Raw genomic sequence first — 23,634 nt, 5'->3', positions numbered from 1 at the left:
ATTGTGATTAGATGTTTTGTGCTAGCTGTAGGTGTCTGGCTAACTGTCCAGAACATGGCCAGACTCCCCTCACAAAACAGAAATCAGTCGTACATGCATCAGGTGTTTAATGCCAAAGCTTTGGAAACACATTTACCCAGTATCTCAATGGAGTTCCAGTTCATGATGCAGAAAACCCAAGAAGAGATGCAAACAACATTCACCCTACAAGCTTAGAGTTCTTGCTAGTACTTGGTCTAGAAGTATCTGCATCTGAGCCTCAGGATCCAAATACCCTTAAAGTTCAGCATCTCTGAAGGCTCTTGTGGAGCAAAGACCATAGATATAATTGCTTGCACTCTAAGTAAAATGCATTCACAGAGGAACTGCAGTCCCTAACATGACATTTTTTTTTTGTTTTGGTTGTGACAATATCTCTTTATGCAGACCTGATTGGCCTGAAACTCACTATGTAGACCAGGCTAGTCTCAAATTCACAGAGAATTTGCCTGCCTGGGGGGTGCTGGGATTAATGATGTTTACCACTATGCCTCGCATGGACATGACTTCTTATTAACCTTTGTAAACAAAGGCAGGCATATTAAATGGTGGTCAGGGTAACTGTAAAGAGTCAAGTGTGGCAGTGACCTGTAATGTGCCATGTGACATTTTCAACAAGCTTGTAATACAACACTTCTGTAAGCCCTGTTAGACTTCCATGTCCCTGGAAATTGGGGTGGAATCAACATTAGCACCCATAGGACAGATAAATAGGTGGGGGTAGAGACATATTGGGAACTGAGGTAATTTAGCAGTTGAAACCAAAGGAGAAGTGAGGCTCCCTTTCATTTATGCACTTCTGAGTTTTTCAGAAATGTAACTTCTTGAAAAACAGAAAAAATGTATGCTGCCTCATTCTACAGGAGAAATGTGATTCCACCACAGAGCAGAAAGAATGTCCATCAAAGAAGAAAATGAAATCTTGAATAAAAGAATCACTTAAATCTTATGATATAAACAAAGGAAAAATTAAGATAGCATATTAATTGTCTTTTTAAAAACAATATCTTATGTGTGGTGTGTGTATGTGCTTGTATATGTGCATCTATGTGTCTGTGTGCCTGTGTGTCTCTGTGTGCATGTCATGCATATGTGTGTGTGTGTCTGTGTGTGTGTGCCTGTGTCTGTAGTGCATTCTATGCAAGTTCATATGTCCCAAAATACATCATATGTGTAGCTGTAAAATTATAAAGAAGGGCTATCTTTTACTCCATACTAGATCCGACACTGCAATGCCTCAAGATATCTGGTAGATATCTTGCCAGAAACACACATCCCAATTTCCTGGTGGCATAGTGTCTCTAGCCGCCACACATTCTCTTAAACTTAAATTGCTACATGAAAGAACATACAACACAATAACCTCTGATCCAGTTGATAAGATATAATTGCTCACCTAAACATACAAAGCCCTATACACATCCATCCCTTAAGAATATTCATAACAACCTGTAAATACAGAGTGGAATTTTAATGCCAGTCTCCATGTTCTCTCCATGGCTTCTTCTCTTTCCCTCTTCAGTATCCTCCTCTTCCCTCAAACTTTTCTCCCACCCATCCTTCCTTCTCTTCCAATGACAGGCCTCATTCTATCTTGTACCTGCCTTCACCTGTGTAATGACATCATCCCACACATATGTGGAAGTCGAACAACAGCTTTGTACAGGTGGCCTCTCTATCCATCTTTATGTTGTTTCTGGAGATCCAACTCAGATCATCAAGCTGTGTGACACCCACCTAATCATCATTCCATCTCCTCATATTAACTACTTCTGCCCATAAAGATTTTGTCCCTGTCCTTGGAAAACAAATAACAACAACCAGAGAATCCTTTATGCATTTTGCTAAAAATCCTATAACATTTGTCTCAGAGTGTGGGTGTGTGGTTTACCTGTGTAGTTCTGCCATTGTAGCTGTATCTGAAGAATGAGGTACTTATCATCTCAGAAGAAATACTCTATGTAGCCAGAGTGAAGTTGGGCATTGCATAATATCTAGAACAGAATAGAAGCAGGTTATTTGTGCCAATCTTGTGCATATTGCTGGCTAGTATCTAAATTGCTTCTTGCTGTCTGAATAGCTACTATTAAAGAAATGAAGCAGTTTCTTTCCTAGACAGCCCTCTGGTTGTTCCTGCAAAACACTCACTTAGGAGAGCCTGGTCGCACAACTTTTCATTTTTCTTCTAGGGCATCCCACTTGCAGGGTGGAGGTGGTACACACCTTTCATCACAGCACTCAAAGGTAGAGACAGGTGGATCTCTGTGAGTTTGAGTCTAGCCTGTTCTATAGAGCTAGCTCTAGGATAGTGAGGGTTACACAGAGAAACCTTATTTTAGGGGGGAAGGGGGAAGAGGGAGAAGAGGGGGAAGAAGACGAAGAAGTTTTCTTCCCTTGTGTCTCCTCATAGTCACTATAGAGAACTTCTTTGGAACTTGTACACTGAAGCTCTTACCTCCATACCTGAGCAGTATAACAGGATCTGAATGAGAGTATTCTTTTGGGGATGCTTGCCGTTGCTGCTTGAGGATGACATTCAAGGATTTGACACAACTGGGCACAGAAAAACAAAAAACCCCATAAGGGAATGTCTTTCAAAGGACTATTTTGTTCTGTAAACCTTATTCTGTTCATTGCCATTTCCTTGTTTTTCATTCTCCTTCTGGGTTTCTTGGGTTCTGGAAGAATGATTGTCGGTGTGGTGTATATGGCATTTCCATCTGCTGTACTCTTCCCCTCCCACTTGGGTTCATTTCCTTCCCTCACCCTCCTTACTTATCACCCAGGAGATTCAAGCATAATTCATATTGCTATCTCCTCTTCCTCTGTCTCCAAGACAGAATATAATGGATTTGGGATGGTGACACTTCCAACATTTCTGTGATGGAGGCTCCTGGGATGCTCTGGGTCTGGAGCTGGGGAAAAGAGGAGAGGAGAGGAGGAAAACAGACTTTCCCTTGTTTAGTTTAGCCTTCTTCACTCAGCTTACACCATTTTCGATTGCTTCTACTGAGTTCCCTGCAGAATGTTACAGAGACCATCGCTGTCTGGGCAGATGCTTCCTCGTGACCTAGTATGCATTCTGCGTGCCCTTTGCCTTGCACACTGTATGACATAAAATTAAGCCAGGAACAGAGCTTTGCAACAAAGTCCGTGGCACACCCACACTCTCCCTTCCTCTCCCTTCCTCACCCCAGATCTTTTTGCTTCACCCCTGCCTGCTAGGAGAGTTTTAAGCAAAAGAGAGCAACAGGCACATCTGGAAAGCATGTTTTGCTATTCCCTGTGCCCACTATTTATTTTTGCATCCAATGTGTTCTAGAATTCAACTCACCATGGGACAAAATTTTACTGTCTTATGATTTACACCATATATGTGTTTCATCTTTGGTTTAAGACATGACCTTTCTATGTAGCTCAGAATACCTTCAAGCTCAAAGTCCCTCTGCCTCATCCTGGGTGATGGGATTATAGATATGCTCCCCATGCCTAGTTTTATACTTATCATCCAACATACTCTAAAAACGTATTTCTATGGAAGATAGCTTATATTTTTTTTACCAACCTTTTAAAAATGTGTGTTTCTGAGTCTCTATGCATTAGCTGTCATGGGGAATAAAGTTCAAGTGTTTTTGGTTTTGTTTCTTCCTAGAAAGTTTCAAGGAACAGGTCGTGTGATATGGTGATATAAAACTAAATGGATGTGAAAATAGGCTAAGCATCTGGAATTTATCTGGGAAAAGGCACATTTTTAGCAAAATCTTAAGACAGGCTGTACATGCGAGTAGGAATACCTTAGAACTTCCTTGTTGCCATGGTGATGAGCATGTACAACATAAATAAGCTGGAAGTAGGCTTGCAGTGGCTAGCAGTGGCCTACCTACCACTGCACCAGGTATGTGAAATGTGTCACAGTGAAACTCAGTGGCTGTTTCCCCTGGAAATGACTTGATGGTTTTATACATTTTTGGTGAACACAAAATCGCACCCAATGAATTTAATTCCTAGAATGAGATAGGTTCACTTACAAACTTTAAAAATCTTGGGTCAACGGGCAACTTCTGAATATTTAGGTTCCTTTAAGATGGTTATTGGATAAGATGGATAGTGCTAGATATTGTTTGTCTTTCCCGGAATGGGGAAATATGTCAATTCTGTAAAGAATCCAGACATTTGATTCAGATTTAAGGCATTAGTTCTCTTTATTTTTTCTGCACTAGCCTGTTGGGCTATGGGAAGGGATGCTATCTATCCCTTCTGGTGTCCATCTCTTGGAATCAATGCCCATCTTGGTTGCAGCCATTCTCTGTATAGTCTCAGACCCTGAAGATATGAAACCATCACAGGTCTTGGCTGCCACACATTGGAAAATGAAGCATGTTCCCATTGCTGTGAGGAATCACAGACAGAAAGCCTGTGTTGTGTGATGGCTTCTGGTTTGGTTTTTTTTTTTTTCACATGCAAAGAAGTGCCCTCTGTTATTTCTCTGTTTGCTGACTTAGCTTTTTGCCCCAGTGCATACTGGTATAAAATGAGAGAGCCATCAGACTGGAATGGATTCCAAGAGGCTGCATTCTATAAACTCCCAGGCAAGACTGCACCCACATTAGTGCAGGGAAAGGAGATTCATTCCTGTCTGGAAAGGTTTTCCAGGAGAGCAATTCCATAGCCCTGCCTACTGTCTAAGATGTAATGAGCTTCACTGTCAGCCTGCAGGCTTCATGCTGAAATGTAAACCCATTATCTCTTGCTGCATTAGCTGCTAGTACTTGGAGTTCAACCTGTGCTTGTCAGCTAGTGCTAATTTGTCCTCCCTCCTTTCCCTTGAAGCAGAGTAATCTCCTTCAGACTTGTTATACTTTCCTGGGAGCCCAGAACTAAGCTTGATGTCATTGAATGTGGCACTGAGATGGGTGGACAGACCAACTGGCAGGCTTCAGATACATAATCCCATTATACATTTCAAATGAGCTTTGCCCTGAAACTGTAACTTTACTAATACTCTCTCGTAATTGGTGTCTCAGAAGTTTGTGTCATGATAACTCTTTGGTCCTGAAGAGGCTTCTCCTGAATTATCAGGCAAAAGTTCTTTCAAGCCACTGTGTCGGGTCCCGAATCTAGTGATTCAGTGTGAATTCCTTCAGGGTGAGGCTCAGCTGGAACAGTTCAAGCCCTTATTTTTAGTGGTACCTGCAGCATCTCTCTTCACTATTGCACTTAGACATTCATCTCTGATCTTAGTCTGGGTTGGGACTATTCTAGTTCTAAATAGCTTAGAATAGTCTAGAATGCCTTCATTTGTTTTCCTTGCTCTCAGTAAACAAACTGAAGCAACTTTAGAGATCCTCTGGGATTGCATTCTAGTGCTTGTGTCTACAAGGAGTTAAGACTAGACAGGATAGACATGGAAGCAAACTCAGGGACTAGATGGACCTCTTCTACTATGCATGTTTTATCTAATGGTCAGGCTAGCTTCCTGAGTCTCAGAAAATACATAACCCTTCCTTGAGACTTTGCTTTTTACCTCTGTATAACTGCAGGAGAATTTTAGATCGAGAAGGAACCTATTCAGAAACTGTGAGGGATGAACATCTCATATGAGGTTCTGTCACCATGGTGGACAATGGGTTTGGAAGAAGCTTGCTTGCACTTGACTGCTGTGTGTTCTTGGCTAGAATCCAGGGCTTCCCCTTACTCAGAAACAACTGATACATATATACACCCAATGCAGTGTTTCCTGAACCTTCCACAGTAGGCTCTTGTTACCTTGCTTCTTCTCAGGGTGTTGAGAAGTACTTTCACAGCAGAAGAGTAAAGATTTAGGAGTCTTCTCTGTGTCTTTTACTGTCTCTTGCTGTCTCCCCTATAGTTAGTGAAGTTGCTACTATGCCTACTCTATTAGCTTGAGAGTTGGCCTGGGTACTGAGAGGAGGGAAAAAGAAAGAAAAAGAAAATTATTTCATAAGAGTGTGTGCTGGCAAGGTTTCAAATGATAAAATATAAGTGGAGGAGAAAAGGGAGGGTCCATGCTGTGTGTTAAAATAATGCTGAGCTGTTGCATGCCTGTCTGAATTGCTGTTGTGTTATGGTTTCTAGACACAAAGTGGGAGGACAGGCTGGCTTCAAGGAAGAAGCACTCCTCAAGGAAAGGGACTGGAATGCTGTCTAACCAGATGCAAACCACAGGCTTCTGTGGCTCCCTTGCACTGAGCTGCAGCTCAGACAGCTTTGGGATTTGGCAAGGGATTGAGAAGCACATAGGCCCTGACTGGACTAGTGCTGGCAGATGGGGGAGGGGATATCTGCTTTGGTGGGTGCATGGCTCACTCACAAGAACGGACTCCTTCCAGCTAGAACAGCTTTTGCTTGGCTCTAGACTTAAGCATGCCTTTGCCTGTGGCATAGCCTCTCCTTTCTTTAAACATCATCAAAGAGAGAACGTAAGAGCTTACTAGAGTATTTTTACCTCCCTGGTTATACTATATAGAGGGCAGTGATAGCATATAGGTTTATTTATAGTCTCCAGAATGCTTAGTAAGTAGGGGCAAGGAAATTAACCATGTTCATGGTGCAAAGAGGACATCAAAAAGCTACCTGGACACTTTGCAGAGGCAGCCTGGGAATGGTACCTGCATTTTGGTACCATTTATTGCAGACTTGCAAGTAGATATTTCAGCCAAAAAGGTGCCCTATATTAACCATACTGTTTCATACAAGATATAGTAAGTGTATTTAAAAAAAAACTTGTCAGCTTTTGTATAGCTGATAATGATCTGTAGATAATGTGGGTAAGGAGAATGTATGTTCTTTCTATTGGATTTTAATTTTTGTCTCAATTTATTCATTCAATAATCATTGTCTGTCTTGTCTACTGACTGGTTCCAAGACTCCTAATATTTCTCCCACCACAGAAGCCTCCTGGTAAAACCATTCATCCGAAACAAAAACCAAACCAAATCCATAATGTTAGATACTATCAAGTGCTGTGAAAAAGAAATAGAAAATAATAAAAGGCTAGAAAATGCTTGTGACTGAAGGAAAACTTGTCTCTCATGGTCAATGGGAAGTAGGTGGAGACAGTCAGAAGAATCAAAGGAATGTCTCATTTCTATAGGAAATAATAATCACCAAGTTATTGGATATGTATGTTCCTAATAGTGTGTGTGGGGGTTGTGTGTGTCAACCTCATACCCCCAGTGTATATCACACAGTTTTTCAGCTCACCTTTTACCTTCACTCTCATGAACAGGCCATTGTGTCCTAGATCACAGTAAATCTTTCATTTCTCTTTTGCCTTTGAGATACGGTATATGGTAGCTCTTTTTGAGGTTGGTGTGTATGTTTTGATCATCTCACCTCAAAGGACAGGAGCAAGCAGGAAGTGGGGTGTGGATTAGGTGTGGTAGGGTGATGTCTCTTCACAGACTGTCAGGGATTATTGTGCTGTGTGTGCCTTCCTGCCTACCTGCCCACCCAGTGGGATGGGGAGCTTGTGATTCAACTTCATGTGTTGAAAGGCAAAGTATAGATTACCATGATTAGTGTGATCTAGGTTGCCCTGTGGAAGAGTGTCAACTTGATTGTTTTACAAAGGATTGTGTAAAGTGGGAGACAGGAGAATGACCTACTATTGCCTTCAAAGTCCAATTTTTATCTTAGCACCTTTTAGGAGATAAAAGGAAGTCACATGTCCATGATGGGCACAGTGGTCAAAGCCATGCAGCTAGCTGTTGGGCAGCTGGCTTTGTGATCTAGAATTTTACCCGTAGCACTTGGTTCTACCTCTAGAACTTTGCATGCGTTAGCATTGTGCCCATTTACAGATGAGCAGAGTGAGGCTTCAGCTCTGTTCCCCAAGGACAGGGTTTTGTATGACCTTATCCATTATTTTGCTGCTCTCCTTAGTTGCCTAGACTCTGCTTTTCCCAATATTCTTCCTGTTCTGAGATCAAGGTGATCCAGGGTTGGATGACGCCAACTAGGTTAGGGTCATTTGCAAAGAGAGACAGTTTGAATCCCAATCTTTTCTTCTTTTCTATCCACTCACTTTCTCTGAAGCTATCAGCAAGGCTGTTCAAGAAGCCAGAAAGGAGTAGAGTCGAAGTCTATCTCCTCTCTCCAGGCTGGAGGCTTTGGATTAGCTACAGCAAGGATCTAGGAAGTAGCCCATCAATCCATCAGCATGCCTTGGGGAAATCAAGCCAGCCAGGGCTTGCCTGTGCCTTCACTGGAATAGGGGCATGTCCTGGCAGCAAGTCTTTGACAAGTATTTTATTTAAATGAAATAATGCATATTAAGGTATCATTAATAAGCTAGAAATACATTTAGAAATAATTGTCCTGAATTCTTGAGTAATCAACAGAACATCTGGTCCTGAACTTCAATTGACAGTCTGGAAGCATATACTTTGAGTGACAAGTGAAGCCCTGTGTGTGTTTGTGTGCATGTGTGCAGATGTACACACACATGTTCTCTGAACCTTCACCTGCTTTCCCCAACAAAAGACATTGTTTTCCTTCCTCTCTCTCTCTCTCTCTCTCTCTCTCTCTCTCTCTCTCTCTCTCTCTTTCTGTCTTATACACACACACACACACACACACACACACACACACACACACACACACACAAAAGCCCAGGGTCCTTCAGAGTGCTTCAGCCATCACTGTAAAATTACACTGGACTATTCCGATCTGTGGAGTTTATTGACTGTTGCACCATTAAAAGTACTTGGTTTTCTCTAGAATGGGCAATTCAATACCTCCTAATTGGATCGATATAAAAATTTATGAACAATGAAGTCCTTGTCAAGAAACTCTGTTACTCATGTTCATGTGATTCTCGGTGGGAGTTTCTGCCCCAGGGATCACATTTGTATTTAGTGTGCACTGAAATATTCATGTTCCTTGATTAGCTGGGCTTAATTGTTATATCCTTATCCACTCCATGATGTGTCATTAGAGTGCAGCCACCTTGAAATGTAAGCAGGGACTGCCTGTCTATTGCAGTATCATTTTGTCTGAATGTGTTTCTAAAACTCTTTGAATATCACTTAATTTTGTGTTCTTATTGAAAGAAAACAATACAAAATGTACTTCATGGAGAATACTGTTGCTAATATTTAATAGCAATAGTAATAGCTAGAATACACTTAAAATATAGATATAAATATTCTACTGATCAGATATTTTTATAGTTCAATATCTTATGATCAAAGTAAACAAACAGCTAGTATTTAAGAGGCACAGCCATTTGAAGGGAAATGTGGTTTTACAAGGGATCTGAGGACACTGGTGTGCCTGCCTTCATAGGTACCCAGACCTTGGGCAGGTGTCTTGGCACCATCACCTGTGAAACACATTCTTACCTAATGGTAACCTGGTATCTAAATGTTGAAAGGGCTTTCTGGAACTGGATTTTAACCTAGGTTCTCCAAGGAACGCCAAGGCTATTGACCTGTCAAGGGCATTGGCAGAAAAAATAAAGAGAGAAAAAGTTGCTACTTTGTGAGTTGACCAAGGGCAGCGGCAAGTGATTTGCATGCAGCATGCAATCTTGTAGATGATGCTTAATGAGGTTTGTTTTTTTTTTTTATCTTTATTAACTTGATTATTTCTTACTTACATTTCGATTGTTATTCTCCTTCCTGGTATCCGGGCCAACATCCCCCTAACCCCTCACCCTCCCTTTCTATAAGAGGTTCCCCTCCCCATCCTGCCCCATTACCACACTCCCCCCAACAATCACGTTCACTGGGGGTTCAGTCTTGGCAGGACCAAGGGCTTCCCCTTTCACTGGTGCTCTTACTAGGCTATTCATTGCTACCTATGAGGTTGGAGCCCAGGGTCAGTCCATGTATAGTCTTTGGGTAGTGGCTTAGTCCCTGGAAACTCTGGTTGGTTGGCATTGTTTTTCATATGGGGTCTCGAGTCCCTTCAAGCTCTTCCAGTCCTTTCTCTGATTCCTTCAACGGGGGTCCCGTTCTCAGTTCAGTGGTTTGCTGCTGGCATTCACCTATGTATTTACTGTGTTCTGGGTGTGTCTCTCAGGAGAGATCTATATCTGGTTCCTGTCAGCCTGCACTTCTTTGCTTCATCCATCTTATCTAGTTTGGTGGCTATATATGTATGGGCCACATGTGGGGCAGGCTCTGAATGGGTGTTCCTTCTGCATCTGTTCTAAACATTGCCTCCCTATTCCCTGACAAGGGTATTCTTGTTACCCTTTTCAAGAAGGAGTGAAGCATTCACATTTTGGTCATCCTTCTTGAGTTGTATGTGTTCTGTGCATCTAGGGCAATTCAAGCATTTGGGCTAATAGCCACTTATCAATGAGGGCATACCATGGGTGTTTTTCTGTGATTGGGTTACCTCACTAAGGATGATATTTTCCAGTTCCCTCCATTTGCCTAGGAATTTCATAAAGTCATTTTTTTTAATAACTTGAGTATTTCTTATATACATTTCGAGTGTTATTCCCTTTCCCGGTTTCAGGGCAAACATCCCCCTCCCCCATCCCATTCTTTATGGGTGTTCCCCTCCCCATCCTCCCCCCTTGTCACCCTCCCCGCAACAATCTAGTTCACTGGGGGTTCAGTCTTAGCAGGACCCAGGGCTTCCCCTTTCACTGGTGCTCTTACTAGGATATTCATTGCTACCTATGAGGTCAGAGTCCAGGTCAGTCCATGTATAGTCTTTAGGTAGTGGCTTAGTCCCTGGAAGCTCTGGTTGCTTGGCATTGTTGTACATATGGGGTCTCGAGCCCCTTCAAGCTCTTCCAGTTCTTTCTCTGATTCCTTCAACAGGGGTCCTATTCTCAATTCAGTGGTTTGCTGCTGGCATACGCCTCTGTGTTTGCTGTATTCTGGCTGTGTCTCTCAGGAGAGATCAACATCCGGCTCCTGTCGGCCTGCACTTCTTTGCTTCATCCATCTTGTCTAATTGGGTGGCTGTATATGCATGGGCCACATGTGGGGCAGGCTCTGAATGGGTGTTCCTTCTGTGTCTGTTTTAATCTTTGCCTCTCTATTCCCTGCCAAGGGTATTCTTGTTCCCCTTTTAAAGAAGGAGTGAAGCATTCACATTTTGATCATCTGTCTTGAGTTTCATTTGTTCTAGGCATCTAGGGTAATTCAAGCATTTGGGCTAATAGCCACTTATCAATGAGTGCATACCATGTGTGTTTTTCTGTGATTGGGTTAGCTCACTTAGGATGATATTTTCCAGTTCCGACCATTTGCCTAGGAATTTCATAAAGTCATTGTTTTTGATAGCTGAGTAATATTCCATTGTGTAGATGTACCACATTTTCTGTATCCATTCCTCTGTTGAAGGGCATCTGGGTTCTTTCCAGCTTCTGGCTATTATAAATAAGGCTGCAATGAACATAGTGGAGCACGTGTCTTTTTTATATGTTGGGGCATCTTTTGGGTATATGCCCAAGAGAGGTATAGCTGGATCCTCAGGCAGTTCAATGTCCAATTTTCTGAGGAACCTCCAGACTGATTTCCAGAATGGTTGTACCAGTCTGCAATCCCACCAACAATGGAGGAGTGTTCCTTGTTCTCCCCATCCTCGCAAGCATCTGCTGTCACCTGAGTTTTTGATCTTAGCCATTCTCACTGGTGTGAGGTGAAATCTCAGGGTTGTTTTGATTTGCATTTCTCTTATGACTAAAGATGTTGAATATTTCTTTAGGTGTCTCTCAGCCATTTGGCATTCCTTAGCTGTGAATTCTTTGTTTAGCTCTGAACCCCATTTTTTAATAGGGTTATTTGTCTCCCTGCGGTCTAACTTCTTGAGTTCTTTGTATATTTTGGATATACGGCCTCTATCTGTTGTAGGATTGGTAAAGATCTTTTCCCAATCTGTTGGTTGCCGTTTTGTCCTAACCACAGTGTCCTTTGCCTTACAGATGCTTTGCAGTTTTATGAGATCCCATTTGTCCATTCTTGATCTTAGAGCATAAGCCAATAGTGTTTTGTTCAGGAAATTTTTTCCAGTGCCCATGTGTTCCAGATGCTTCCCTAGTTTTTCTTCTATTAGTTTGAGTGTATCTGGTTTGATGTGGAGGTCCATGATCCACTTGGACTTAAGCTTTGTACAGGGTGATAAGCATGGATCGACCTGCATTCTTCTACATGTTGACCTCCAGTTGAACCAGCACCATTTGCTGAAAATGCTATCTTTTTTCCATTTGATGGTTTTGGCTCCTTTGTCAAAAATCAAGTGCCCATAGGTGTGTGGGTTCATTTCTGGGTCTTCAATTCTGTTCCATTGGTCTATCTGTCTGTCTCTGTACCAATACCATGCAGTTTTTATCACTCTTGCTCTGTAATACTGCTTGAGTTCAGGGATAGGGATTCCCCCTGAAGTCCTTTTATTGTTGAGGATAATTTTAGCTATCCTGGGTTTTTTGTCATTCCAGATGAATTTGCAAATTGTTCTGTCTAACTCTTTGAAGAATTGGATTGGTATTTTGATGGGGATTGCATTGAATCTGTAGATCGCTTTTGGTAAAATGGCCATTTTTTACTATCTTAATCCTGCCAATCCATGAGCATGGGAGATCTTTCCATCTTCTGAGGACTTCTTCAATTTCTTTCTTCAAAGTCTTGAAGTTCTTATTGTACAAATCTTTTACTTGCTTGGTTAAAGTCACACCAAGGTACTTTATATTATTTGGGTCTATTATGAAGGGTGTCGTTTCCCTAATTTCTTTCTCGGCTTGTTTCTCTTTTGTGTAGAGGAAGGCTACTGATTTATTTGAGTTAATTTTATACCCAGCAACTTTGCTGAAGTTGTCTATCAGCTTTAGTAGTTCTCTGGTGGAACTTTTAGGATCACTTAAATATACTATCATATCATCTGCAAAAAGTGATATTTTGACTTCTTCTTTTCAGATCTGTATCCCCTTGACCTCCTTTTGTTTTCTGATTGCTCTGGCTAGAAATTCAAGAACTATATTGAATAAGTAGGGAGAGAATGGGCAGCCTTGTCTAGTACCTGATTTTAGTTGGATTGCTTCAAGTTTCTCTCCATTTAGTTTAATGTTAGCAACTGGTTTGCTGTATATGGCTTTTACTATGTTTAGGTATGGGCCTTGAATTCCTATTCTTTCCAGGACTTTTATCATGAAGCTGTGTTGAATTTTGTCAAATGCTTTCTCAGCATCTAATGAAATGATCATGTGGTTTTGTTCTTTAAGTTTGTTTATATAATGGATCACGTTGATGGTTTTCCGTATATTAAACCATCCCTGCATGCCTGGGATGAAGCCTATTGATCATGGTGGATGATTGTTTTGATGTGCTCTTGGATTCAGTTTGCCAGAATTTTATTGAGTATTTTTGCGTCGATATTCATAAGGGAAATTGGTCTGAAGTTCTCTTTCTTTGTTGGGTCTTTGTGTGGTTTAGGTATAAGAGTAATTGTGGCTTCATAGAAGGAATTCGGTAGTGCTCCATCTGTTTCAATTTTGTGGAATAGTTTGGATAATATTGGTATGAGGTCTTCTATGAAGGTCTGATAGAATTCTGCACTAAACCCATCTGGACCTGGGCTCTTTTTGGTTGGGAGACCTTTAATGACTGCTTCTATTTCCTTAGGAGTTATGGGGTTGTTTAACTGGTTTATCTGTTCCTGATTTAACTTCGGTACCTGGTATCTGTCTAGAAAATTGTCCATTTCCTGCAGATTTTCTACTTTTGTTGAATATAGGCTTTTGTAGTAGGATCTGATGATTTTTCGAAATACCTCTGATTCTGTAGTTATGTCTCCCTTTTTATTTCTGATTTTGTTAATTTGGATACACTCTCTGTGTCCTCTTGTTAGTCTGGGTAAGGGTTTATCTATCTTGTTGATTTTCTCAAAGAACCAACTTTTGGTTCTGTTGATTCTATGGTCCTTTTTCTTTCTACTTGGTTGATTTCAGCTCTGAGTTTGATTATTTCCTGCCTTCTACTCCCCCTGGTTGTATTTCCTTCTTTTTGTTCTAGAGATTTTAGGTGTGCTGTCAAGCTGCTGACATATGCTCTTTCTCTTTCTTTCTGCAGGCACTGAGCGCTATGAGTTTTCAAAGTCATTGTTTTTGATAGCTGAGTAATATACCATTGTGTAGATGTACCACATTTTCTGTATCCATTCCTCTGTTGAAGGGCATCTGGGTTCTTTCCTGTTTCTGGCTATTATAAATAAGGCTGCTATGAACATAGTAGAACACGTGTTTTTGTAATATGTTGGGGCATCTTTTGGGTATTTGCCAAAGAGAGGTATAGCTGGGTCCTCACGTAGTTCAATGTCCAATTTCTGAGGAACCTCCAGACTGATTTCTAGATGGTTGTACCAGTTTGCAATCCCACCAACAATGGAGGAGTGTTCCTCTTTCTCCTCATCCTTGCCAACATTTGCTGTCACCTGAGTTTTTGATCTTACTCATTCTCACTGGTGTGAGGTGAAATCTCAGGGTTGTTTTGATTTGCATTTCCTTTATGTCTTTTTTTACTTTTTTTACATCTTTATGTTGAACATTTCTTTAGGTGTTTCTCAGCCATTTGGCATGCCTCAGCTGTGAATTCTTTGTTTAGCTCTGAACCCCATTTTTTTTTAAATTTAGAGAGTATTAGTTTTTGTAATCAAACCCACGTAGATAAGACCTTACATATTTAATACAGTGTGTTACCCCTGTACAAATGGAAAAAACTTAAGTTCAATATTTCTAGACCAATATGGCTGTTAATTTCTGTACAGTGCCAACTCAACACAGTAAACGGGGATACTTTTTTCCAAAGTTGACAGCACAGCTAAAGTTTCAAAAAATTCAAATTATATATCTGTATATATATTTATATTTATATAAAAAGACCAATAATAGCAGTGTGTTATGCATCAACAGCAGCAACAGCTTTTCCAGGTTCTGCGGTCATCGGAACAAAACTGTAGAGACATCCAGCACACTCCATTAAAAAAAAAAAAGTAAAAAAACAAAACCCGAGAAAACAGCACAGTTCTGTTACTCTTGTGGTACCTGGCACCATTTTTTTTTAGATTAGCTTCTCAATCATCATCTGGAAAGAAAACATTCTGAGCAACATCATTAAAAACAGCTCTGATAAAGCACGGTCACTACTACGTATCATAAAGCAGGTACAAGATATTTTACATCCACAGAGGTATGATACAGTACTGTCCTACATGTATAATACTAGAGGATACAATTTAAAAGGCATTATTTGAGACTTGATTCTACTTTTCCAGCAGAGGGCCCAAAGGATGGTGTGACACAGCTTTGTAAAGAAACATACTCTAGACAGGATTTCCTTTCACTAGTGGCACAGTTCTAAGGATTCATTCTCTCCATGAATGTCAGCTAAAACCGTTATTAAAAAAATGAAATATCCCTATAACAAAACCGTATAACCACCGGATTCACATGAAGATGACCTAGTGGAGACAAGCTGGACCTCACCTTACCAACAAGCTATCAAATCTGTTATATTTAAACAGTGAGACCTCCAAGGAAGGTGATGCCAAGTAGTGCTTCAAAGCTTCGGACCACAATCAAACACAGCATCCTTTTCAACAGAAGCAGAAGCTCATCTGAATATGCTCAAGGATGCTGACATCAACATTTAATCATCTCCTCACTCATCCAGGAAGAAGGGGAGATCAGTTACTACTGTACTTTATTGTGTTCAACCAAATCACCATGTTACAAAAGTAGCAAGCTGCCATAATAAAAAATAAGGCTCCTCTATCCAGCACCAGATAGCATCGTTTTACTTTCAAGCCTAGAAATTGCACACTTGTATATAAACCAACCGAAGATGAGGATTGAGAGTTCATCTTGGTGGATTTTTCCTTTGATGAATATGAAGTGTCCTTCCTTATCTTTTTTGATGACTTTTAATTGAAAATTGATTTTATTTGATTTTAGAATGGCTACTCCAGCTTGCTTCTTCTGACCATTTGCTTGGAAAGTTGTTTTCCAGCCTTTCACTCTGTGGTAGTGTCTGTCTTTGTCTCTGAGGTGTGTTTCCTGTAGGCAGCAGAATGCAGGGTCCTCATTGCGTATCCAGTTTGTTAATCTATGTCTTTTTATTGGGGAGTTGAGGCCATTGATGTTGAGAGATATTAAGGAATAGTGATTATTGCTTCCTGTTATATTCATATTTGGATGTGAGGTTATGTTTGTGTGCTTTTCTTCTCTTTGTTTTGTTGCCAAGATGATTAGTTTCTTGCTTCTTCTAGGGTATAGCTTGCCTCCTTATGTTGGGCTTTACCCTTTATTATCCTTTGTAGTGCTGGATTTGGAGAAAGATATTGTGTAAATTTGGTTTTGTCATGGAATATCTTGGTTTCTCCATCTATGTTAATTGAGAGTTTTGCAGGATACAGTAACCTGGGCTGGCATTTGTGTTCTCTTAGGGTCTGTATGACATCTGTCCAGGATCTTCTGGCCTTCATAGTTTCTGGCGAAAAGTCTGGTGTGATTCTGATAGGTCTGCCTTTATATGTTACTTGACCTTTTTCCCTTACTGCTTTTAATATTCTTTCTTTATTTTCTGCATTTGGTGTTTTGACTATTATGTGACGAGAGGACTTTCTTTTCTGGTCCAATCTATTTCTAGTTCTGTATGCTTCTTGTATGTTTATGGGCACCTCTTTCTTTAGGTTAGGGAAGTTTTCTTCCATGATTTTGTTGAAGATATTTACTGGTCCTTTGAGCTGGTAGTCTTTACTCTCTTCTATACCTATTATCCTTTGGTTTGATCTTCTCATTGAGTACTGGATTTCCTGTATGTTTTGGACCAGTCGCTTTTTCCGTTTTACATTTTCTTTCACCTTTGTGTCAGTGATTTCTATGGAATCTTCTGCTTCTGAGATTCTCTCTTCTATCTCTTGTATTCTGTTGGTGATGCTTGTATATATGGTTCCTTGTCTCTTCCTTCGGTTTTCTGTATCCAGGGTTGTTTCCATGTTTCTTTTCTTCATTGCTTCTGTTTCCATTTTTAATTCCTTCACCTGTTTGGTTGTGTTTTCCTGGAATTCTTTCACGGATTTTTGTGATTCCTCTCTTTAGGCTTCTACTTGTTTATTTATGTTTTCCTGCGTTTCTCTAAGGGAGTTCTCCATGTCTTTCTTGAAGTCCTCCATCATCATGATCAAATGTGATATAAAATCAAGATCTTGCTTTTCTGGTGTGTTTGGATATTCGGTGTTTGCTTTTGTGGGAGAATTGGGCTCCGATGATGCCATGTAGTCTTGGTTTCTGTTGCTTGGGTTCCTGTGCTTGCCTCTCGCCATCAGGTTGTCTCTGGTGTTACCTAGTTCTGCTATTTCTGACAGTGGCTAGACCATCCTAAAGGCCTGTGTTTCAGGAGTGCTGTCGACCTGTTTTCCTGTTTTCTTTCAACCAGTTATGGGAACAGAGTGTTCTGCTTTCAGGAGTGTAGTCTTTCCTGTCTACTGGTCTTCAACTGTTCCTGTGGGCGTGTGTCCTGAGTCCACCAGGCAGGTCGCTTGCAGCAGAAAAGTTGGTCTTACCTATGGTCCCGTGGCTGAAGTTGCTCGTGGGGGGCTGCTTTTGAGTTGTCTGTGAGGGCGCCAACCAGGAGGGCCTGCACCATCTTTTCCTGGAGCCCCAGTGCACAGGGGTCGGTGTTTTTTCCTCTGGAGTTAGAAATGTGGGCAAAGTGTAGTCTCTTCTGGCTTCCCAAGCGTGTCTGCCCCTCTGAAGGTTTAGCTCTCCCTGACAAGGGATTTGTGTGCAGATAACTGTTGAGTAGTTCCTTTCAGGTCCAGATGGTGTCTGGACTGCAGGGGATCTGCCGTTCGAGTGCCCCTATCTTCCAGTTCCCAGAGGCCATATACAGTTTCCTCTTGGGCCAGGGATGTGGGCAGGGGTGGGCAGTATTGGTGGTCTTTCTGCTCTGCAATCTCAGGAGTTCTCACCTGTCCAGGTGGTGATCTCTCTCTTCCAAGGGATTTGGGAGCAGTGAGCTATGGGCCGGGATCAACAAGGTCTTAATGAGTTTTAAGTTTCAAGCCTGAACAGCCTTTCTCAAAGTACTACACAGCAGGTGCATCTAGCTGGAATCCTAGTAGCAAATAGGTAGCCACCACACAGAGCCTGATTGTATCTATCTGGCTGGGGGCACTGCTCTTGCGCCAGGAATTTTTTTCTTTGTGTGTCTGAATTCAAGCTCCTGCAATGTAGACGGTCTAGGAGAGGTGTAGGAATGAAGCCACTTTTCTGTGCACTCATCCAGGCTGCCTGCAAGGACAGCTGGGACATGTGTAGTCATTCACTACTCTTAATGGCAGTGGACAGGCAAGGTGCTTGTGCTGCTATGTTGAAGCCCAGAGGAGTCTTAGAGATTTTGTACTACAAACCCATCTGCCAATACTTAAAACAAGAGCATTAGAAGGCAAGGAGACTCCCTGGATCTCACGCCCAGCTAAGTGCCTCATCGATGCCACTGGAAGGCTCTCCCATCTTCCTGCTCCCACCTGAGAGTACCACAGAAGTCTTGTCTTCCTACACCCCCACCCCCCAATACAGATCCCCTTCTCCATCCAACTGCATGCATACATGTACGCAGACATGCATGTTTAGGTGTCCCAAAGGCAAGAGAGCAACAACACACTGAAACTGGAGCTTTAGTGAAGTATGTAGTGGAGTAGACTTGAAGTTAGGGTTCCTTAGCTCTCTGCCCTGGGGCTGTTGTCCTACCCAACATTCATGCTTCGATTTCTTCATTGTCCAAAGAAGAGATGATGTCTGTCTCACAGCATTACCATGTGGGAATTAAACAAGATGCTGTATCCAGTGTCTTTGATGGAATAAAATGAAGTGTGGGAAGAGAATATCCCACCAACAGTGTGTGTTGAGTCAAGTTGAGTGGCACTCTCCTCTTACCCTTTAAGCGAAGAGGTCACTGTGTGAAAGAAAGGGTTGGCATTACCCATTGCCTTCCTTAAGATGTGAACTCAAAATGTGCATGGGAGGACCAGCGGTACACAGAGAGGACACAGTAGAAATTCCTTTATCCCACAGTGGAACAGAAGCATAAGCACCCTGATAGTGAATGGCATGGTTTCCACAAGAACCTCCTGACCCCAGCAGGCACAGGAAGAACAATAGCACCCTCAAAATGCACTCTAGATGAGCTTACCCCAGTAGGGCAGGAGAGCACAACCTATGGTGGGAGGTACCTAGCAGAACCGACGTTGTAAAGAGATGCTGCACATCACACAGTCTTCCATCTCCACTCTGCTGCTGGAGCCTTTGGCGCTTTGATGGCTAGGCTGCTCAAAGCTCCAAGTCCTAGAAAGATGAGCCAGGTGTCAGATACAGAGCCACGCAGCCTACACACAAGGGCTGGATGCTGATGGTTATAATGCAATGTTATAAGAGGTTGCTGGGTTAGCTCAACAGAGTAGGCTTGTGTTTGCAGCTTTATTGTTAGTAATAGCAGAATAGAGGTAAGGGCCCCCAGAGGCCACTCATCACATTGTAGGGCTGATGGATTCCAATGACATCTTAAAAAGTATGAAGCCTGCTGTCTCCTGGCTGATAATGTAAGGGGCTGCTCATCCACTTAGTGTGGAAAAACCTCCAGGAGAGTCTGTCTGCTCAGCCCTCACTTGGGCCCTAGGGCCAGACACCTTAGCTGTCAAAAGTTAAGCTAGCTCATCCTTATGGCTAGTTCTACTCATGGAATGAACTGTCTAAAAATAACAACTGCCTAACTTGACAATTACCTAACAGCTAAATGTCCAGGTGGTACATTGCATTTCAGTGCACATAGTACAGGAGAGTGTGAAGCTGACTCAGAAATAACCTAGAGAATCCACAGCTTTTATCACTAGAAACATGATAATGTTATGCCTGAAATCCAAATGTATACAGACTGTGACAAAGGTTCCACATCCACTTCGCATAGGCTCCTGGGGAACATTTCACAGATAGGACTATTAGATGGCCTAGCGGGTAAAAGCACTTGGCCACACAAACCTAAAAACCCAAGTTCAAAGCCTAGACACCATGATGGAAAGAGGAGACCAAACCCTGAAGGTTTTCTTCTGATCTTGCACCCTTTTGTGCCATGGCTTGCATTCACCCGTGCACACAGGCACAAGTAAAATGAAGAAGGAGGAGAAAAGAGATTAAATAATTATAATAATGAAATAAATTAAAGAGGCCTAACTTTGAAGTCTTGGGAAATGGCAGAAAACAGCAGTATGCTGTTGCCTGTGCTGCCACCAGGTACCATAGGCACCTCTGTGTGGTCTATGAAGGATTTAATCTGAGAAGCCTCTTTGTTACTGTTAGCTTTAAATGGGGCTGGCAAAGAGGAATGTCCATGTCTTGAGAGTTTCCTAGGGCTGTGGGGTGCAGGTAGGGGACCCCTGTTGGCAGTCCTGCCCTCTGTGCCTCTGCTGAGAAAGAGACAACAATGAACACATTTTATTCTGTCTTCTTTCTATCAAAAGGGCTGGCGATGGGGACATGGACTGAGACAGAAAAGAAAACAAGTCTTTTTAGTTATTATGCCTTTGCCTGACTTTCTATTGTTTCCTTAATACAAAAGATAACTCCCTTTACAAACTACTCATTGGATTAAAAGTACTGAGAACAAATTAGAACCTCAAGGCAGCCCTCCTTCCATTAGAAGTTCTCTTCTAGTTTATAGTTTGGTTACAATTCATTTCTCTCATCATGCATGAGAAATTCTTTTAAGTAAACTTTTTATCCATTAAAAAAACCTGAAAATTACTGTCATGTATGATCTTGTATAGGATAGCAGGGTGCTGTGTCATGCCTATAGTGTCTGGTGCTGTGTGAAGCCTTAAGACAGTGACTCCCTCTTGTACTTGCCCCAGCTGAGCACCAGAGGACCTACCCTTGTGTTCCTTGTCTTCAGAGCCTATGGTGTGTGAAGCAACATGGGGGTCACAAAGTTAACATCCGGCACAAATGTTTGTTAAATTGGAGGCACATAGGTAGATCTCAGCAAGTAGAAGCCATGCCTATGTATCTGCTCTTTCATGTTTGTCTGTAGAGGCCACCACCGAATTCAGAAGACTCTTTGAGACCTGGCTTCCATCAGGGTGCCTTCCATCTGAAGAGGCACTTGTCTGCCCTGTGTACATGCAGTGATCCAGAGAGCCAAGGGGACAAAAAGAGTATTTTGGCTCCCAGTTCGGCAGTCCCCCCAACAGTATGATGCTATTGTGGATTCTTCTGGTGTGACTATGGTGGAATTAGCGACTTTGTGTGTCTCCTATGTGACATAGTTCTTTACCTTGTGGGGAGGGTCAGTAGTATTTCATGCCAACTTGGTGATTTCATCGTCCGGAGCCCTGTAGACAGTCACAGATGTAAGAGAGTGAGCTAGGTAGGAAGCAGACCAGGCTCTCAGTTGGGACCCACCCATCTACACCCATGTCTCTTAAAGCACAGGTCAGTCGTCCATGTGTTTGATAATCCTCACCAGGGATTAGGTGGTGTGTATTCTCCAAGCACCACATAGCCAGATGACATGCCAGAATTGATGCTGGGGGACTTCAGCAACAACCCCAGACACCAAAGGGACTGAATCTTTCTCTTCAAACTCAAAACAAACCTCAAAAAGATTGTATAGTGTGGGAGCAAAGTGATATTTGTGTTAAGAAACTATCACATAAACCTTGTATCTGAATGGCAGAGTGACCTTTTCAGAGGGGCCCTCACCCTACACCAGACGAAAATACCACCAGATTGCTTGGCATTTCCTTTTTAAATTTCAAATGTTCCTGGTTTCAAATCAGTGATTGATCTGTTTATTTGTAGCCTGTGTGCAATTAAGTTAGTCACAGTGCTGGTGGAATCTAAAGAATGTAAGCTCTTTGAAGCCACTGCCCACCTCTGACACAGCCGGGCAGGGTGCAGAAAACCTGACTTTCGAAAGCTGAAGTGCAGGCGATCTTAAGAGCTGAACTGTGTACTGCCAGGACATGCCATCCTTAGTAAATATGTCTGCTCTCAACTCACATCAGTCCTGGGGGAAGCTGTAGAATGCTTATGAGAGGAAGAATTTCTTATGATTCCATTTCTAAATACATAGCACTGGGGGTACAGGAGGGGCAGGGGTGATTGGCCTGGGATACCCAGGCTACCAAGGGAAGGCAGGTGTCTACAGTGCCTGGGCAGGCAAAGGCTTCTGGGAGTTGCCTCTGAGTTGGGTGCAGAGGGGGTGTGTTGAATGTGTGTTGCGGTTCTCCCATCTTTGGCCTGGAGAACCAGAGAATCTCTAGCTGGGGCAGGAGCCTATGTAGCCAAATCCTGTAATCGGAATGCAGAGTTCAGATTCTGATCATAGGGCTTGCCTCCCCACTTAAAACTCCTAAAGAACTTTCATTCCAGCTTCTATTAACCTGAGCAAGATGGCTGGGGAATGGGGTCTGGCTGGATGCAGGTTTGCTCTTTGGAGCACAGCGTAACATCAGAAATCTGATTTTATTCTCAGTAAGAGTCTGCACATACTCAGGCAGTTGAGGCTCTCTGGTAAGGAAGGAGTCCATAGCAAGAAAACCAACAGAAGAACCAACTAATAAAATCAGCTCTCCCTTTCTTTGCTGAGGGATAGAAGGGCTGTCTATAGATTAGGCAAGCACTCCACCACTGAGCCGTATCCAGCCTTGATCTCCCTCCTTTCTTTGAGTCCATTGTACCTATAGATTTTTTTGTTCTGTTTTAATTAACTTGTAGGATTTTGTTTTGTTCTAGACAGGATTTTGCAATCCCCCTGCCTCAGTCTCCTGCTCAGACTTTGTCTGTTGTGTTGAATCAGGCCTCCTCATTCCTGTCAGCCAAGTAACACAGGAAAAGCACTTAGAATAAATAGCTACATTTCCTACCCTGAATTTACCATCTAATTCTGGTTCTACTCCTCAAATGAATGGCTTTCCCCATTCTCTGTAGAGTGACCCTATCATGACCATATCACCAGCTTGTATAAGACCCTAACTGAGGTCTGTTGTTCCTGAAATTAAGGCACTCCCATTCTTGGAAGTGTTGACTTTTGGGTGACATGGCTATTCTAATCACAGAAAGAACGGCAAGGAAATGAGCTTGTCTAACTGTGGGTACCTTTCCTCTGCCACCACAGCTCCACTTGGCAGCCCTGGCATCACTCAAGGGAGACATAGTAGAGCTGAACAAACGTCTGCAACAAACAGAGCGTGAACGAGACCTCCTGGAAAAGACGTTGGCCAAGGCACAGGTAAGGGACCTGGATGGGTGCTTTGTTTGTCTAATTTCTTTGTTTAAAAATGTCTGTCTGTCTGTCTGTCTGTCTGTCTGTCTGTCTGTCTGTCTGTCTCTCTCTCTCTCTCTCTCTCTGTGTGTGTGTATGTTTCAACACAACAAATGTAAACTTAGTGAGAAAAGGTTCTGGCTGGGCTACTAAAAATCAAACAAAGCAAAACAGACAGCATAGAGTAGATGGCTTAAGCATCAAACATATATTTCCTCTGGTTATAAATGATAGACATCATGGGGCCTGGCAATTTGGTTCCTAGTGATGCTGTCTCCCCAACTGGCTCCCCACATGA

At 42.2% G+C, this 23,634-nt stretch overlaps 1 protein-coding gene across 5 annotated transcripts in view; it reads left to right on the top strand.

Moving 5' to 3' along the window:
- Positions 1–23,634, top strand: part of Mcc (MCC regulator of WNT signaling pathway) — a 472,630-nt gene that overhangs the window by 321,149 nt on the left and 127,847 nt on the right. For all 5 annotated transcript variants that reach the window (XM_087592843.1, XM_087592842.1, XM_087592841.1 and 2 more), the window contains one exon: positions 23,190–23,303. In XM_087592843.1, coding sequence (XP_087448969.1) covers positions 23,190–23,303 — 114 coding nt within the window. The remainder of the gene's footprint in view (positions 1–23,189; positions 23,304–23,634) is intronic.

The sequence above is a fragment of the Rattus norvegicus genome, chromosome 18 (assembly GCF_021556685.1).
Source record: "Rattus norvegicus strain SHRSP/BbbUtx chromosome 18, alternate assembly SHRSP_T2T, whole genome shotgun sequence".
Lineage (NCBI taxonomy): Eukaryota > Metazoa > Chordata > Mammalia > Rodentia > Muridae > Rattus > Rattus norvegicus.
This window is presented reverse-complemented; position numbering and strand designations above follow the sequence as displayed.